This window comes from Lontra canadensis, unplaced genomic scaffold (genome assembly GCF_010015895.1).
Source record: "Lontra canadensis isolate GAN:19392208 unplaced genomic scaffold, GSC_riverotter_1.0 scaffold79, whole genome shotgun sequence".
Taxonomy (NCBI): Eukaryota; Metazoa; Chordata; class Mammalia; order Carnivora; family Mustelidae; genus Lontra; species Lontra canadensis.
Window position 1 is genome coordinate 7,729,692 of NW_022631073.1, and position 14,024 is coordinate 7,743,715.

The following is a 14,024-nucleotide window of genomic DNA, read 5'->3' on the forward strand; positions in this document are numbered from 1 at the left end:
AAGACCCTATTTACAAATAAGATCCCATTCACAGGTACTGGGGATGTATTTTGGGGGGGATCTACAGAATCCACATAGGAGGGATGGCCATTCCTTGTGATGAATAAAGTCTCTGCTCAGATGTTTTTGGCAAAGTGGAGCGTGAAGGACGTCGGCTTATAGATATACATCCTGGTACGCATGTGGGCTCCAGGGAATCCTGAGCACATTCTATGGGCAGACCTGGGGTTCCTGGAGAGTCTGAGGGACCAGGGACAGCCCCCCTCTGCTCTACTGAGAAAGTAAGCCTGGCCTGGTTGTGATAGGCTTTGACCCTGACTCCCAGAAGGGGGGGTCCTGAGTTCATTTCACCTCACCTCAAACATGATAACCCTTAGTCCTCTCCCTCCCAGGGCTGGCCTGACGTGGTCGGAACATCAGGCACGTTCCAGTCTGCACCCTGCGATTACTTCCTGATCTCTAAAGAATTGTATGGAATCAGCAGATTCTTCATGAAGTTACTTGTGTTTAAAATTGAGGCAGGTTTCAGGGTTCTTGTTTTATTCATGAGCCAAATGTCCACAAGAAACGTTATAACTACAGAATCAACTCTTCATATGGAAAGCTTGACCCAGTGGTTGAGTTTTTAGATAGCAATTTATGTGATAGAATTCTGGTTCCCCTAAAGAATATGGGTAGTCCTGTAGGAGTCCTGGGGAAGAACTTTGGTCTTGGATTTCCTATTAAACACAGATTTTGATGACAGTTTCAAAGGTGTCTATACTTTTCCTGGACAGAGTTTCTTGGCCTAGGCCGTAATATCAGTGGGACTGATATAAAAGGTGTGAGCCGGGAAGGGCATCCCGTCAGACTCACGGCCACGTGGTACTTGTGGCAGGTACAACTGAATTGCTCTTTGAGGTCCGTGCAAATCTGATTTGGGCATTTACCCATCAGCCTCGAGGTTAAGACTATGACCGGCCTCCAGCAGTGGGTGCTGCGACGGACAGACAGGTGGCGTTGGGGGACACTGTAACAGACGGATGTAGTATCATCCTGTGTGATGTGCTCGGATGGGCACGGATCTGTGGGGCAGGAACTCACCAGTCACCGAGCATCACTAATGATGATCTGGAAGCAGGGCCTTTTGAAGAATTTAACCAAACAGGTGAAAGTCTGCGAAACTCCCATTCCGGGGTGTGTCGATTCTAGGCCATCTGTGGGCAGATCCCAGGCATCTCCAGACTTCTCACAGGTGTCCTCTGGGGACACTGGCTGTGGGTGGATTCTAAAGGGTTGTGTCAAAGGCCTCATGCCAAATGGCCAAGGTGAGAAGCTCTGGTCCCCACGAAGCCACGCTTGTTGTCGGTGCATCTGCATACCCTCCTGTCAGAGGGAGGGGCGCGGGAGGAACATTTGCAGCTGCCATGGGGTCCTGTGGTTTCCAACCAGTGGGTGTGCTGCGTTCCAGGGTCAGGCCCTAGCATGGGGAGTGGTGGGCAGGACAGATGTGTGGACAGATGTGTGCCGCTCAGACACTCGGTACAGAGGAAGAGGCACTGACTTGCCTCCACGGGCATGAGTGCAGCCATGCTGGAGAAGTCGGGGGGTAGGAAGTATGGCATCACAGGAGGGAGAACTTGAGTCCTTGGAGCCAGGGGGTCGCCCTGCGTCAGCCCCGCGTTCCCACAAGCAGGCCGAGGATGGTGTGTGAGGGGAGGGTGCAGCGGGGAGGTCCTGTCGGAGCGGGTATAGGAAAGGCACCAGGCAGAAATGAAGAAGGGATTTTTGAAAAACAAAATGATGAAGAGCTTAGCCTCTTGGCAAGCAGAGCAGGAAAAGGTGTGGGCATTCATAACCCAGTTCCATTAAAGAAGAGTTACTTGGTGACGTGGGATCCCGGTTCTGTCAGGCTGCCGTGTCCCATCTCGCCCGCTGCTGTGGGTGCTTGGAATCCTCCGAAGGAGGCCACTGGAAAAGTGCCACTGTGGTAGGTCTGTGACCTGACCCCATCTGACACCTTGTGTGTTTTCAAAAATATAAAATGTGTGGATATGTGCTTGAGTAGGCACAAGAAATTTCCGGCAGGGTATTTCAGCAGCCGGTAACGAAGGTCCCCTTTGGGGAGCAGGACTCCCAGTTACAGCCACTGGAGACACTGGGCAGGAGGACGTCCCACGGGGGCTGTGTTTATAATGCTGCTGTAACTCGTCTTGCTGGTTGTTCATGTGATGTAAGAAAAGAAAAACCCTGTGCTTAAAAAAAAATCCATCTGTAATGCAGAGTCCAGTAAAATATATTTGCAGAGGATTTATTGAAGGAAGGAAGGTTAGAAGGAAAGAGAAAGCAAGCAAGCGAGTGAGCAGACCCTTATCCTGCCACTTGTTCAAGGCTGGAAGGCAGGCTTTATTCAGGACCAGTTGTGGGGGGTCAGGACACAGCGTGGGGACAAAGACTGGCCTCAGCTCGGGCACAGCAGGGAAAAGTGGGGACTTACAGCCAAGGAGGAGGGGTGGGGGGTTTGGAAATTACTGAGGATGCATCAGGGTAAGAAGGTCGGTGCTTTGACCAACCCAACCTAGCAGGATTCAGGCTGAAGGTGGGCTGGGGGGATCAGACATTTCCTGAGTGTCAGTGGGGGACCAGGAACCCACCACCCAGTGAGGGCGATCAGATATCAGAGCATGATCAGATATCAGAGGGTGGGGAATTTTGGCTAAACCAACTTCACTGGATTCTTGCTGAAATTGGGCAATTCAGGAGTGGACGTGGTCATCTACAAGGTGAGACCTAGCTGGGAAGAGGTTTAGAGGAGCCCCAGTAAAGCTCGGTCAAGGAGCGGCACGGCCGGGTCCATAGGAAGACCCGGCACGTCCGTGCGGAGGGATCCACGTGAACGGACCTGTGAGCATGGACAAGCAGGGTTACGGTGACTACATGCACGTGTGCGAGTGTTTTTATATTGTTAAAAAAATAGGTCCCTAACAATCTAGAAAGATAACATCTCATAATTTTTTTTTTTTTTTAATGTCTGGAACGTCTGTGGAATGGGCAGGAGTTTCACGAGGAACTGTAATGTAAAAGCGACAGATGTCCTCGTTGCTTCAGATGGAGGAGAGAGAGAATTGGAGGAGCATAACATCCAGGGCCTGTCTTCGCTCTCGTACAGTTCCTAAGCTCACTGGGACAGGCAAAGCAGGGCTGCGCACTCAAGAGGCTGGAAAGAGGGTGCCTGGGTGTCTCCGTCGTTAAGCATCTGCCTTCAGCTCGGGTCGTGGTCCCAGGGTCCTGGGATCGAGCACTGCATCGGGCTCCCTGCTCAGCGGGAGGCCTGCTTCTCCCTCTCCCACTCGCCCTGCTTGTGTCCCCTCTCTCGGTGTCTCTCTCTCTCTGTCAAATAAATATATAAAATCTTAAAAAAAAAAAAAAAGAGGCTGGAAAGAATAAAGTACCAGTGGCTTGTCTGGGGCCAGTATAGACGAGTCTGAGTCCAGGAGAGCCTGGGTGGCGCTGGCAGGGGTGAGGAGGTGTGAGAGGGTACAGGAAGGTGGCCTATCCGCAAGGGAACAACGAGAAGTGGCAGGGTCCTGATGCACGCGATGAGGTCATGTGATTGCATGTTGATTGTCATTGTCATGCAAGGAGCGTGATTTCCCAGTCCTGGGCGGTAAAAATATCCCTTTATTTTATTCACAGGTTGTACTCTGACTATCTCTACTTCGCAAGTTCGAATAAATCTGCTGATGACTTCCATGAAAAAGTGACAGAAGCTCTGCAGCTGTTTGAAAATTGCATGCTCGATTATTCCTTGCGTGCCTGCGTCTACAACAACACGCTCAACAATGCCATGCCTGTGCGTATCCTGGAAGCACCCCCCCCCAGCACAGGCGCCTCGGTGCTTATTATGCAGGCGGCATGGTGGATGGGATGGGAGCACAGAGCCACAGAGAAGCGTTTGAATGTGCAGATGCCTTTCCCCGTGCCTCTGAGCAGTGGCTAATGCACAGGCAAATACGCGGACGTAAAAACTGTAAAAGGGATGGGCCCTTCGAGCGGGCACCAGGTGTCCTTCTCTGCTGATCTCCCCAGTACAATACTCTCTCCTCCCTCTGCGGGAATGAGGGTGCATTTAGGAAGATTACCATATAGTGAGGCTCAGAAAACGCACTGTGCGATTAGGATTGGCGACACGGGGACCCGCTCTCAGATGGCCTGGAGCACATTCTCCCGTGGTGGATGGCTCTGGTGCTTTAAAATGTTGCCAGTTGGATTGACGCGCTCCTGCCGGAGTTTTTAGTTTGTCAGAGGAGCTGCACACAAGGGCACAGATCTGCACAGAATCTGGCCAGGGGTGTAGGGTAGAGGAGTGGCCTGTGGAATCAGACGGTGCAGTTCCCAGCCTGGGTGTTTATTAGCTGTGTGACTCTGAACAGGTGTTTGAGCTTCTCTGAGACTCAGTGGCTTCCTCATAAAACGGAGTAATACGGTTGCTTCACCCAGCAGCTGTAAGGATCAGAGCAATCGTTCATTCACATGGAGAACAGAAATAAATAATCCTTTTCTTCCAGCCGTAGTCATAGTGTTATTGGTTGGGGCCCCGTGGATTAGACTGACAAAAGACAGATGCGCAAGGGGAAAAAAACCCCACAAGTTGATTAACGCGTGTGTTGCAAATACACTTGTCTCTGATGAGTAACTCAGAGGAGTGGTTAGATCTCAAGCTTATATAACATCTTAACAGGAAAAGGACTTTGAATTTCTAGGGCAGCAAATGGTGGAAAGGCAAATAAACGTTTGAGGGAGGTAATGGCTGGTAAGGGCAAGCTTTAGTGAGGTTTGTTATGTCAGATCCTTAGTGCTGTCTGAAGGCTGGCAGAGGTCTAGAGTTGTCTCCAGTGACAAACTTGGGTCCATCCTGGTGGAGAGGGGGGAAGGGCCCCCTTACAAGTTAATGTACTGCTTGTAGGCCAACAGGGTGAGGGCAGAGAGCTCTTCTATCTGTGTTTCTTAGTTCCCTTCAGCTCAAAATAATCCTGATACCAAAGTGGCATATTTCAGGCAGCGTATTCTGTTCTGCCATCCTTCACACGCCTTCGTCATCTTGCTGGGTCTGGGCTGGCACCTGGGCTGGGACTGCAGCTGTGGCAGGACTGGCGTGTCGCCGGGTCCCGGGTCAGTGACATAGAGGCTGGGGTAGGAGCAGAGGCTATCTGGACACAGAGTATCGGGGGGCTTCCCAGGAGAGGTAATGTTTGAGCTGAGGTTCGAAGGATGAGTCATCTAGGGACATGGAGATAGATGTGCAGGAGAGGGGAGCAGGCTGTACAAAGGCCAAGGGGTGAGCTTGGGGGGGTGTTTGCTGCAGCCGCCACAGTACGTGGTTGTCTGGATGGTGGGGCAATGGGAAAAGGGAAGTGTGAGCCTGCATCCCCAGGAACCCAGTGAACCTTGGAAGTCTGGACACATCCTGAGGGAGAGGGTCCCCAGGGAGGGCTTAAGGCCAGGATTGCTGTAGCAGTTTTGCATTTGAGAAAGATGCCCGGTGTCCTGGGTCCCCAGGGGTGGGAGGGGGATCGTCTCCCAGAGGCAGGGAGGCCAGGGTGGCGACGGATGGGATTTCTGGAAGAGGATTGGTGGCGGAGACAGGGTATGAAAAAATGGAGGTTTCTAGAAGCAATTAGGAGGAATAGTGGAAAAGATGTGTAGGTGGATTGGATGAACGAGTGAGATCAGAGGGGGAAACCGTGTGTTTTCTGGCTGAGGTGCCAAATACAGTTTTTGCTTCAAAATGGCTCTGACTCTTAGCTGTTGCTTTTTAATCATGATTATTTATGACCGTAAGGGTCATCCATGCAGGGCCTGCTGGACAGAAGAGCCATTTTCTGGAGATATTTCCTAAAAATTCAAGGGCGTGGCATGAAATGGGGACTGGCCTCACTTACAGCTGAGGCTCGATTCGTCTCCAAAGGCATATCTTGGGTGCCCATCCCGTGCTTAGTACCGTGCCCGGTGCTGGAGGAAACCCGAGCCAGGGCACGGCCTGGAAGAGAGGGAGGGCACGAGGCAGGATAGGGCGAGCGGAGGTGACTTACCCAGCTAGCATGGTTCAGAGAGGTGCTGGAACCATCCTCTCCCAGAGCTGTGTAGCATGCTTGTCAAGAGACAGACGGGTTACTCAGAGTCCAGTCATTTGGAACAAAGAGAGGCCCACGGGGGCTGCACGGCCTGGCAGCAGCAGAAGTGCAGGCCGGGAAGCGAAGCCCCGGTCCAGGTGGATTCTTGGTTTCATTATTGTATCGTAGAATGTCAAGTATGCGGAAGCAGGGAGGGAAAAACAACTCAAGAAACCATCACGTGAGGGGCCGCCAGGAACTGTGTGTGTGACTGTCAGCACGGATCCTAGTGAGGCATTAACGAGGGGGCTGGAGAGGTTGGGAGAATGGGCCTTGGCAGGCCCAGCCATCTTATCTGCCGTCGTCGCTGGCTTCAGTGTGGACCGATGGCCGGAAGACTTGGATTTTGTCACACGCATAGAGCTGTTGCCATTAGCGCGTGTTCCCGTTCTTATCGTCTCTTTTACCCGCTGAGGTCTTGCTCTCCCACATCCCTGGCAGTGTGACTACTGAGCTCTGTCTTCAGGAGGTGATCCCGCAGACACTCTGAAAGGGAGGCATCGCTGTGGGCTTTCCCTCCCGGCCTTGGATGAGGAAGCGCTTACGCCGGCTGGGTTTGGAAGGGCAAGGCCAGGCGAGGCCGGGTGGGGCTCCTTCCTGGGGGCGGGGCTCATTTCGGGGGCTTCATGTTGTGTGTTGCTCATGGAGTAGTGAACATCTGACCTAAACGTGGTGAAAAAAATGAACATCCGTGCCGCCGGGCACTCTATGTCCCCCGGAGCTGGCCGGGCCTCCAGCCCCTCGGCACCCTTGCCGGGGAGAACAGGGCGGCGGGATCCAACCTTTGTTCACTCCAGACACTGCAACAGGCACCCTCTTGAGCTCTCGTGGTACTCCATGTTCTACCCTCCACGCTGCCCTGAAATCTGTGCCCATTTTACAGATGAGGACACTGAGGCTCCCAGACACTCATGGAGAAAGGGAAGGCACTTAGAGCTGGTAACAGGCCTCATGCTCGTCCCAGGTCCTGTGGCCTTTCAGACTCATGGCGTTTCTACCTTAGCTGGTTAGCTCCCAAGGTCTAAACTGACCTTTTGCGCTTAGTCTCAGTTTTGCTGAGGATGACGAGGTGGTGGCTTAGCGGTCAGAGAGAGATGCCCAGGGACAGGATGGGTAGACAGGACAGGGGTGGCGGGCGTCACGGGTCACAGACTGGCCTTACTCCTCAGCCCCTGACCAGCTCCTGCAGGAAGGGCCGGTGGCTCCAGACATTGGTTTCTTCAGCAGCTCAGCTCCACCTCTCCCGCGAGGTCCGGGCTCCAGGCAGCCAGGGCCCATGTTGGTGACATAGCAGCATGTCTCCATTGGCTCGTGGGCCACCTGGCGTGCCGTGTGCACGTGACTATTTGCAGAATGAACGAGTGAACACGCGAGGAGTTTTCGCCACTAGCGGATGGCAGATGGGCTGGGTGGGGAGTCCCACCTGAACCCCTGATGGGGAGCGGAGAGGCTCAGCATAGTGCCTGTCTGGGAAGAGCCTGTATCCACCTCTCCTTGGCTCTGTCCCCATGTGGGGGAAAAGCCCTGGTGGCGGGGACCCTGGCACCAGCTCCTCCTGCTGGTGGGTGCTCCCAGCTGACCTCGGCAGGCCCCTACCCCTCCCTGGGCTTCCCTTTCTCCATCAAGAGTTGGCTGGGCAGATCACCTCAAAGGCTTTTCTTAGTTCTGAGATTTTGTCATTTTTAAAAAAAGATTTTATTTATTTATGTGTCAGAGAGAGCGCGCGTGCGAGAGAGCACAAGCAGGCAGAGAGGCAGGCCGAGGCAGAGAAAGAAGCAGGCTCCCCGCTGAGCAAGGAGCCTGATGTGGGACTCGATCCCAGGACCCTGGGATCAAGAACTGAGCTGAAGGCAGTTGCTCAACCAGCTGAGCCACCTAGGTGTTCCGAGATTTTGTCATTTTAAATCTGTCAGACACTTCTAAATACCCTTTTTATCTTCATTCCGTTTTGATTCTCTGGCCTCTGCGGGGAAAAGGCAAAGAAGAACTCTGAGGGGGCTCGTCCTAGGTGTGTCTTAATGGCATCCTGTTGTAGTGGTGATGCCGTGTGAACCAGAATGTGTCACTCGGGCGGCCAGGGCTTCCCTGGAGTGGCAAGGGGGCGGGGCGGCCCGAAGAGGGGCATGTCTAGGGGACCAGGGAACCTGCCGCTGCGGGAGCCAGCCCACCTCCCTTACCCTGCAGAGCCACCTCCCCCGCCAGGGCCTTTGCCGCCCGTGAGGGAAGACTCCTCCTGGGAGTGGCTGTGCGGGCTCTGCCCCGATGGCCACAAGCAGGCTTGCCGAGAAATAGTCTGTCACATGTGGCCAGGTCAGGTGTGGGTTCCTGGTGATGCTACAGGGCCCCACCTTGTCGCAAACACCAGCTTCTTTCATTCTAGAAAGTTCTCAGGTCCCAAAGGTAGGTTCTCTGGAAGAGATGACCCTCGTGAGGCCGGTCCTCCCTGAGGGGGATTGGCCATGGGCCTGACAGAAAGTGGAAATGCTCTGGGAGGCCGACGACTCAAGAAGACCTGCTCATAATGGTTTGTCGTGTTGGAGGCGATGCACACAGGATCTCTGAGGCTGGCACACACGCAGGTTCTCTCTGGCTTTGGCCCAGCTTGGGGTCTTTGTTACGGGCTGGCGCACGAGGAAGCGACATCCTGGGAGCTGGCGGTACCTAATGGGTTTTGGAGACAGCTTATCCCCTCACTGTTCTTCCTCTGCATCCTCCCACAGGACTGGAAAAATAACAATGTGGGAGAAGAATAGTGGGAGAGTAATCGAGTCAGCCAGAGCCCGGCCGGCCTCGTGCGGCAGGGATGACGGAGGAGCCTGGGCCTTCAGCTTCGGGAGCCGAGGCCCAGAGGGGCCGGCTGGGGGCTGAGCACAAGCCAGACCAAGAGCTTGCCACGCTGGGAGCGTGGCGGGGCGGGGCGTGGGGGCCGTTTTCACGGGTGGCCGCTGAGGGCTGGGTGCTGGGAGACTAGGTGGGAGCACCAGAGAGGAGGCCGTGGCCGCGGGGCCTGATCGGGGCAGCTGGCATGAGGCAAGGCAGAGGCCGTGGAGGGAAACAGTTGGGAAGGTCGCCGAGGCAGAGCAGTCGACAGGAAGTGGAGCAGGGTCCGGAGGACTTGGGGAGGCGGGAGGAAGGAGAAGGGGCGGCAGGGTGGAGGGGGAGAGGGCTGTTCCCTCCGCAACTGTGAAGGTCTTGGGAGTGTGCCAAGACTGCTCTCCTTTCTGACATAAGTCGGGGTCCCCAAAACCACTTCTGGGGTTCAGTCCCTGGAAGGAATCACGGGCACACTGAAGACGGGGACTCGTGGTTACAGCAGGGAGGGGTACCCGTTAAAACCCGTGCAGGGAAGAAGCACGTGGTCTGCACCAAGCATTCCAGCCAGGGAAGCCCAGCCAAGCCTCGAAGGCCACACTGTGTCCTGGGGCACAGTCACCTACTGTCTTTACTGTCCAGCCCCTACCACAGGTCAGACTGATCCTGGGTTGCCAAGAGCCCCTGTCATCACTCATGCTGTTTACTGTCAGGTGGCCCAATGTCCCAGGCGAGCAAAGATACTTATCAGGTAGGATATCCTAGGTGACCCAGAGGTCACCTCCCAGGAGCCAAGGACAGGGGCCAAACTTCCCTCCGGGTAGGGTTAATTCTTCAGTGTGTGTTATCTTGCCAGGTAGGTGTGAGCAAAGGCACAGGCGCATGGGGACCCGGACATGTGACTGCCTAGAACAGGCTGTGTTTGGCCATCCACACAGCCTCCTGGTCCTGGGGTTCAGGTGGTCCCAGGCGCTCGGCCTTTCCCTCACCTGGCTTGTGCCTGAGGCGTTTTCATGGCCACCGTGTGCTGGGTATAGGAGCAGGAGCGCCCGGTTACTGCGCAGAGAACGTTTGCCTGTTCTGTGTACGGGCTGGGCCTCTTCCTTCCTCGGCCTTCCTTCCTTCCTTCACTCCGGAGTGTGCCCTGCTGCCAGCTACGGGGTGGTCATGAGGATTCTGTGTGGCCCTGAGCAGGAAGCATTTGTGTGGGGAGCTCAGAACCCTGCTTGAGGACCCAAGAACGCTCGGGGTTCAAAATCCGTCCTTTGAAGGCAGCTGTTCACTTGGATAACTCTTGGTGTTGGCTCATACCCGTGCCCGAGCGCTGTGGGGAAAGCGAGGGGGGAAGGACCCTCACGTAACGCCTGCCTCCTCCTTTGGTTCTAGGTGAGGCTCCAGGTCGGTCTGTATGCCGTGTACCTCCTGGACTGGCTCGCCGTCTTTAACAAAGAACAGTTTCTCATCCTCCGCCTGGAAGACCACGCGTCCAACGTCAAGTACACCATGCACAGGGTCTTCCAGTTCCTCAACCTCGGTAGGAATGTCACGCGGGAGAGCGTGGGGCTGGCACAGACTGTGCACCCCGCGTGGCCGAGGTGCTCACTGAGTCACAGGCAGACTCCGTGTGCCGGGCCGGGCCTAGCTAGCTCAGTAGCTGTTTGCCAAGTGCAGGGCCTGCATCTGGGGTAGAGAGGGGTCCCTCATCGGGGAGCTCTCAATCCAGCAGAGGGAGACAGGAAAGCCACAGCTCAGGTCATCGAGTAACTGGTAGAATGAAGCGGGGGAGGGGTAGCACCCTTGCTGTAGGTTCACACACGTGACTTGGGGTCCCAGCTGCTGAAGGATGGAATGGAAATATTCATGGAAGGCATGGTCTGTGAGCTGAGCCTGGAGGATAGGTCAGAGGTCAGTGTGTGGCTGGAACAGTCCTGCAGAGGCCACAAGGCTTGGAGGAGGGAATGGACAGTTAATTGCATCATCCCAGGTTTTTGGGAACCCCTGGAGTCGGGGCCGCGTAGTTGAGCAGCATGTCTAGGAAGGTTCGCTGCTCCGGGCCATGGTGATGGCCAGCAGGGTGGGAGTGTGGACACGGAGTGCTGCCCATGTGGGTGGCCCCCGCGAACCACTTGTTGAGGATCTAGAGCAGAGCACACGTTCTTCCCCAGGACTCACCCCGTGGCCCCATCTAATAATCTGGCCTGGGAATTCTGTTGTTGGAATATTTCTTGAAGTACGTGGGCCCACCACTGGTCTTGGAGCCCTTCTGTCGTGGGTGAGCTAGTGGCATGAGGGAGGTGATCACTTTTCCCTGTGACGGCCCAGAACCATTTTTCTTTTATTTGACCCCTGGTAGATCCTGCTGCATTGATGAGCTAGTCCCTGAGACAGGAAAGGCCTGTTATGTTCCTTCTATTATGTACATCCCAAGGACACTAGAATAGGGTTTTCTGTGTAAAGGCTCAGGACTTTGGCCAAATCCGGGGGGCCTGAGCAGTGATCTGGTTGGTTAAGCCACGGAGAGGTCTGTGGTCTAGAGGGCTGTGGATAGAGGTGGCTTGTTCCCGGGCCTCTCTCCCCACCGGACCCCTTGTGGCAGGTGGACCCCTTGCGGCTCCTGGGGTCTCTGGACACAGGTGGCCTCCTCCCGGCCCCCATGGCCACTGTACAGCATGATACACAAGGTGAAATATGGCGCAGCCACAGGCCCTTCGCATCAGCAGCCTGAAGCAGAAACGACACTGGCAGAACTCGGGCAGGCTGGTTAGCAGGAAAACCTAAGTACAGGGACCATGCCAGGTGGATCAGACAGTTATCCAGGGACAAGCTGACGGCCACGAGAGCCAGCCCTTTGTGGCTCTGTGGTCATGAAAGCAGGAGGGGAAGCTCGGGTGAGGCTGCATCCCCCAGTTCCTGCCGCACGTCTGAGGGCAGGGGTGCAGCCCCCAGCCGGACAGTCCCTGCTTCTTCACGAGGGCCCTTCTGCGTTCTGCCCTCAGCAGCTCTGGGATGGGTCCAGCCGGAGAGTTTTCATCCCCCAGCGCTTCGGGGGAGCTCCTGTCTCAGCGCGAAGCAGGGCTGGGGGTTTTGCAGGGCTCTTTCCTGTGGTGCCTCCGGCCTCACGGGAGCGTTTCTGTGTTCCAGGGCCCTTGGGGGAGAAACAGGAGACCCTGATGACAAAGAGCCCCGCGTCCAATGCGCGGCGTCCCGAGGACCGGAACCTGGGGCCCATGTGGCCGGTCACCCAGAGGATCCTGCAGGACTTCTACGGGCCCTTCAATACCAGGCTGGCCCAGGTGCTCGCCGACGAGGCGTTCGCCTGGAGGAAGACCTGAGGCCGAGCTCCCTCGGCGGGTTCCACTGCGCCACCATGGGAGCGTGTCTTTGGGGGCAGGCAGGGGGGCCCTTTCATTCACAGCCTGGAGAAAACCCTGGGATTCCTCTTGCCCTCCCTAGGCACGTGTGTAGTATAAGCATTTGTTGTGTGGGATAACCTGGCGACTGACCCTCACGGAGCTCCTCCGTCCGAAGCCACTGGAAACCCCGCTTGGGAAACCGTTCCCTCCCGCACCAGAGCGGCCAGGCTGTGGGGATGAGGCAGGCGGTGCCGGGCGAGGGGCCACGGGGGAGGCACGGTGGGGGACTGACTATGCTGGGAGCCCCATTGAGCACGCCAAATGTCATATCATCAGGCCGGAGGTCACGTCACCAGGCCGGAGGCTGTGTCGCCATGCCAAAGGTCACATCACCATGCTGGAGGTCACGCCACCACGTCAAAGGTCATGTCACCACGGTAGAGGTCACACTGCCACAGTAGAGGTCATGCCACCACAGTAGAGGTCACACCACGACAGTAGAGGTCATGTCCCCATGCTAGAGGTCACATCAGAGCAGTGCCAACATTTACACTTGGTTCAGTTGTGGACACTGTTCGGGTCAGTACCTTCATTCGGGCAGAGAATGGAGGCTCTTTCCTTTTATTCCCATTTACTCCAACGTCCACCTTTATTCTCTTCCGTTGTAAACCCTGTTCACTTCACTTTTGTGAGAGAGAAAACAGTTGATTTTTGGTAGCATATTTGCTTCTCGGACCATCTCCTTCTGTCCTTGCGTTACTGAGGTTAAACTAGAAAATGAATGTTTGAAACCACTTTCTGCATTTTGTTAGCCATAGCTCTCTTTTCTGCCTCTTTACGTGTTTCCTCTAGGGTTTATTCCGTTTATAATCAGATCACAAATTTAGTTTATAGTTGGGAAGTTTTCGCTGTTAATGCCAGACTGAGCGACTTCCAGGAATTGAACCCTTTGTGGGAAGTCTGGGTATCTTGGGCCTTCCGCACGCACTCAAGGCTGCTGCCAGGCCTGGAGGGTGTTTCAAGTTTTAGTTCTGGCCACAGACACACTCTGTTGCTCTGTCTTCCCCCCCCGCCCCCACCCAGGAATGAGCTCATTATCCACATTCTCCACCACATGCGGCCAGAGGCCTTCAGTATGTTCACGGACTACAGGATGCTCGTGTTCTGTTTCAGAAACACAGTGAGCTCTACATGGGCCGAGCATAGTATGCTGGGATTCTTAATGGAACTTTCTGGGCCGCTTAGCAGCTTGGTTTACCAACAGATGCAGTAAAAGTCTCGTCATGTCTTGGAAGTGATGGGGAGAGATTGAAGAGGACCCTGGAGCCCACTTGGCACACAGCCCCAGGCGCGACCTCACTGAAGCTTTGGCCTGGTGTGTTTTCAAGGGAGGTCTCCTGCGAACCAGAGCTCTCTGGTCAAGGTTGCGCAATGCCAAAGTCCGAAAGTGCAGCTGCCTTCTTGTCCGCCCATGGCAGACACGCGGATTCGCCCTCCTCTCAGCCCTGGCGCCGCCGTCTTCCTGCCACCAGGAGGCGGGATGCACGGGCCGTCCGCCCTGGGTGGCCGAGCTCCTCCTGCACCCGAAGGGGCCGTGTGTCCTCCAGACCCGCTGTATGGGACAATCCCACACATGGAGCGGAGCCCGTGGGGGAGTCTGGCCCGAGCCCAGCGGGGGCGGGGGGCTCTCACGGTAGCGTGTGTGCGT

At 55.5% G+C, this 14,024-nt stretch overlaps 1 protein-coding gene across 1 annotated transcript in view; it reads left to right on the forward strand.

Moving 5' to 3' along the window:
- CHST15 (carbohydrate sulfotransferase 15) overlaps positions 1–13,381 on the forward strand; it is a 73,067-nt gene extending 59,686 nt beyond the window's left edge. The window contains exons 6-8 of the mRNA XM_032882128.1: positions 3,676–3,832; positions 10,350–10,497; positions 12,105–13,381. Of these exons, the coding sequence (XP_032738019.1) occupies positions 3,676–3,832; positions 10,350–10,497; positions 12,105–12,295 (496 nt within the window). The 3' untranslated portion in view covers positions 12,296–13,381. The remainder of the gene's footprint in view (positions 1–3,675; positions 3,833–10,349; positions 10,498–12,104) is intronic.
- Positions 13,382–14,024: the final 643 nt, after the last annotated feature.